The sequence below is a fragment of the Talpa occidentalis genome, unplaced genomic scaffold (assembly GCF_014898055.3).
Source record: "Talpa occidentalis isolate TD23 unplaced genomic scaffold, MPIMG_talOcc4v2.1 talOcc4.2563, whole genome shotgun sequence".
Taxonomy (NCBI): domain Eukaryota; kingdom Metazoa; phylum Chordata; class Mammalia; order Eulipotyphla; family Talpidae; genus Talpa; species Talpa occidentalis.
In genome coordinates, this window is record NW_023602700.1 from 6364 (window position 1) to 10991 (window position 4628).

The 4628-nt window shown below is 44.1% G+C and overlaps 1 protein-coding gene across 1 annotated transcript; it reads right to left on the minus strand.

Annotated features, from left to right (window-relative positions):
* Positions 1-376: 376 nt before the first annotated feature.
* Positions 377-2439, minus strand: LOC119253984 (dynein axonemal heavy chain 14-like; the record flags this gene model as incomplete). The annotated part of the gene is made up of 3 exons (XM_037521203.1): positions 377-571; positions 953-1099; positions 2276-2439. Coding segments are annotated over 3 exons (506 nt in total), but the record flags the coding sequence as incomplete, so codon positions are not given.
* Positions 2440-4628: the final 2189 nt, after the last annotated feature.

Below are 4628 nucleotides of genomic sequence, written 5' to 3' on the forward strand. Positions count from 1 at the left end.
TTCCAAAGAGCTACTCTTCACAGGAATATTTTAACCTATCAAATGATACTGTATCTTGATTCCAGAAATATCTGGGATCAAGTTCACGAAAATATCTGGGATCAAGTTCACGAAATGCGATATCTTGCCAGCTGCCATCATTTTTGCTTTTGGAAAGGTCAAACCTGCTGCTTTCCTGGACATGCTCAGTCACCAGAACCAGAGCCCCACTACAGCGCCTCTTCCTGGAATAAAGAGCAGCTGGAAGATCCCCTGCACATTGCATCAAGGCTTCTATGTGGGGTGTCGCCTACATGTGAGTCTTGAATCATGTAAATCCAGGTAAAGTAAAAAAGTAAACAGTTTGGTCTGGAAGTTTATTTTTCCCTCTTCTCACACAGCAGTGCAATCTGCATGGTGTTCCAGTGACTGGGAGGCTTCCTTGTGGCAAGTAGACTGACGCAAAGAAGCTGGAGGATAAGCTGGTGCTTGTCAAAGTTCCTGATCTCTCTGGTGTCTGATACATGGGGCATTCAAAAGTGTAGAGCTCTGCATCTGTGTGACTGGAGGCACTGGGCCTTTCAGTAGAAATCTGGAAAAGAAAGTCCTTAACTGAAATGGCATAGCGCAAGCATACCAGTGACTCCCACTTTTTATGTTAGGTTTGTGGGATTTGCTACAGCATGGTTGTATGACTACTAGTAGAAATAATGCCGAAGAATGCACTTTAAAGAGTAATTATCATGTCCTTCCAGTGCATATTCTTGAGAAATAACTTTGGATGTTATTGTAGCATCTATTGATATTTTGGGTTTTAGCAATAGTTTGGCCTGTTTTCAATGTTTGCTGTCTGAAGCATATCGCCAAATTTCCCAAGTGAAGCTGCAGAGGGTGGGGATAGAAGGAGTGGTCTGTAGGTATTGCTGAGGGAAGTTCAAGAGATTTAAGACCAGAATAACAGGTGGGTAGTTACCTTTGTGGGCAGGAAGTATATCTCAGGAAAATCACAGCACGTCTCAAAAGGAAGTGAATCTTCCAGTACTTTCTTTTCATGATTCCACCTTGCCCCCTCGATGAATAAACCAAAAACATGAGCGCCGATGTGTGTGAGGTTTGTGCCCTAAGATCAAAGTGAGATGGTGTCAGTGGGTCCCCAGACAGGAGGCTCCAGTGGGTGGGTCACCTCCCTTCCACCCTGGGGGGGACCACGCCCCCACCCCTAAGACCTGTTTCCTCAGGTTATAAGCTGTTGGTGCTTTGTAGGCTTTGGTATATATATGAAGATACTATACTGAAAAGTATTTCAAATAGTGAACCCCCAAGTTTCTAGAGTTATCCTCCTTAGCCCGCTTTTTAGAAGACAGAAAAATTAGAGTCAAAATACTCTGCTTAAATTTATCACCTACTTCTATGTGCTACAATGATTGATTTAGGCTCTGAAAAGTTTAGAAGGCTAGGAAGGATTCTTTATCTTATTTTTGGATGATATGAAAAAGTTAAATAGGTTTTGTATAGTTCTGGTAAGTAGAAAATGTACTTTTCTGGGTGACTCCAGGATGCCAGGGGCTCTCTCAGATGTGTGCAGTAGCCATGTGATCCAGCATGATCCACCCGGTTCCCCCCAACCCCCATATTAAAAAATGGGCAAAGGGCTTGAATGGACATTTCTCCAAAGAGGCACAGATGGTCAAGAAGCACATGTCAATACTGCTAGTCACTAGGAGATTGCAAGTCAAGCCCTCAGTGAGCTGCCTCTCAACAGCTGGCCACCAACAGCAGGAGACAGCAAGCACTGGTGAGGATATGGAGAAACCGCCCTGGCATCTGGGGGTCTGTGGGCACTGGGCTTTCTGCCTACGCTGCCTCCTGGTTATCCTCAGCACACCCTGGGTGCCATTGAGTTTCACTGCAGGCTGGCTGGGGGTTTCTGCTGGGAACCTGCTCAACTCTGGAATAAGGGGCTCACCATGAGAAGTTCAGGCTGATGGCAGCCGAGAGGAGAGGCCTGCCCCAGAGGGTCCAAACACATATTTACATCCTGATTGCTACAGTGTCTGGTCATTTGTTGTGGTTATTTAAATCTTTTATCCATTTCATTCATTCATTCGTGATTATTCCTATCCTCTTAGGGAAAGAGCAGGAGGATGAAGCAGAGCTTGGGGGCCTGCCTGGTTATGCTGCCCCTTTCATACCTATGGCAGGCCTGGCCCCTCCTAAGTGCCAAGTGAGGGTTTGCTGAGGGGATGACCATGTTTGAATGAACAGTTGCCCTTCCAATCTTTTAATCATTCATCACCTTAAAGGCTCTCCTGAGGATGCTGACTTTCCTCTGGATGGTGATGGGGAACTCCTCATCATTGATGTCAGGGCTGTCGGAGATCACGTGGTGAGTAAAAGTGAGGGCATTTGTAGAGATTCCTTGGGACCTCCCATAGTCTTGAAGCAAGGCAGTAAGAAAGGCTTTGAAGCAAAACACACACAACAAGTACCTTGTGAGTCCAGGGGGCCAAAGTTGTGCACCTCCCAAATGTTCCCATGGAGGCTACAACAGAGATGTCTTGTGGGAGGAGAGAGTGGAGAGTGAGAGACTGGTGGGGAGTCAGGAGGTGGGCACAAGCTGGCTGGGCAGGAGGAGACTTCAATCCAGCCACCTCACCGCCTTGGTGACATTAGTCTGGCCAGTTGATGGGCCTCTTGGGGAACAGTGGTTGCTTTTGTAGAAACGGTTTCCCACCCCCCACTGTGGGTTCCCACCCCCATGTGGGTTTAGAGGACCCTTAAATACTTCTGACCAAGCTTGACTGATCATGTGTCATGCTCCTGACAATCAGGATGGCTCTTTAGGAACAAGCACAACACCCAAGGGTGTCAGTCTTTCTCAAGAAATGTCACATTGACTTAGGGAAAAGACAGAGTCTAGAATCGCTAAACAGGTTGTGGTCATTCCCTGCCCTCCACCCCTTGGTTTCTTGGAGAAAGGCTGTGGGCAAGAGACACACCAGGCCCCTCTGGCCTGCAGTCTGAGCCCAGAGGGGGAGCGGGAACTCACCACAGGGGCAGACAGGCACTCAGGGGAGTGTGTCCCGACATCGGCATTTTAGAACAGGGAACTTTCTTCAGTAAAGACTGCTTGAAACCGACAGATGGTTCCCGGAGGAGTCAGAGGGGAGCAGAGAAGTTCACCCAAGATGCCAGCCAGTCCCAGCAACACAGTGTCCCAATGCATACGGCAAATTAGAAAACAGACAGGGAGTAGAAGAACCACACGCAACCTAGCAACTCCTCAAAAAAAAGCACACCACAAAAGAAAGCCACCCCCCAGATGGAAACAACAGTAACTTGGAAGAACTTCTGAGCCTTCCGGAAAGAGAATTTAAAATTGCCATGATTAAAAAACTGACAGAAGTCATAAAGGAAAACAATGATAAGGGAAAAATAATCAACGATCAGAAGAATGAAATTGAGTCCCTAAAGAGGGAAGTAAAAGAAATGCAGGAGATCAAGGAAATAATGGAGGCACTAAAGAACTCTGGGAAAAGCAATGAAAGCAGAATAGATGAAATGGAAGAATGAATAAGTACTCTTGAAGACACAGAAATAAAAAGAACCAAAACAGAAAACAAAAGAGAAGGAAGAACGAAAAAGACCAAAGAAAGACTTCGGGAACTATCTGACTCCATGAGGAAAGGAAATATAAGAGTTATAGGAATACCAGAAGGAGAGGAGAGAGAGATGTAGGAATAGAGAAAATATTCAGGAGATAATTGAAGAGAACTTCCCAAATGTGAAGAAGGAGCTGAAAATTGATATACAAGAAGCAAGAAGAATACCAAACTTCCACAACAATAGGAAAAATACAGGAAGACATATAATAGTAAAGCTCCCAAGAATCCAGGAAAAGAAAAAATAATGAAGCTGAAAAGAGGGAAGAAACAGGTAACATGGAGAGGAAAACCAATCAGGCTGACATCAGACTTCTCCAGAGAAACACTACGGGCAAGAGAGAGTGGAGAGACATAGTCAACAGACTCCAAGAAAACAGAAGCAACCAAGAATACTCTATCCTGCAAAGCTCTCCTTCTCTATGAAGAAAGAATAAGGACCTTCCCAGACAAAGAGAACTCTGGAATTTCATTACGACTAAACCCCCACTCCAAAAAATACTACAAGGAGTCCAAAAGCCAGAACCTCAGAGGGACGAATAATAATGAAAGAAGGCCAAAAAAAGTTATTAAAAGAATAAATAAATAAAATCAAAGGAAAGACAAACACAATGGCAAATACAGATGGTAACATAGCATAATTAGCTCTAATGTAAATGGACTAAACTCTTCAATAAAAAGACACAGAGTCGCAGGCTGGATTAAGAAACAAAACCCAACCTTTTTACTGTCTCCAGGAAACACATTTAGCTGCAAAAGATAAAAATAGACTCAAAGTTAAAGGATGGAAAACAATCCTACAAGCAAATGGAACAAAAAAGAAAGCAGATAAAACAGATTTCAACTCAAAAGATAAAAAGAGACCCAAGCGGTCCTACATTATGATCAAGGGGACAATACTTCAAGAAGAAATAACACTCATTAACATATATTCACCAAACGAAGGAGCATCAAAATATATCAGACAACTATTGTCATCTCTGAAAA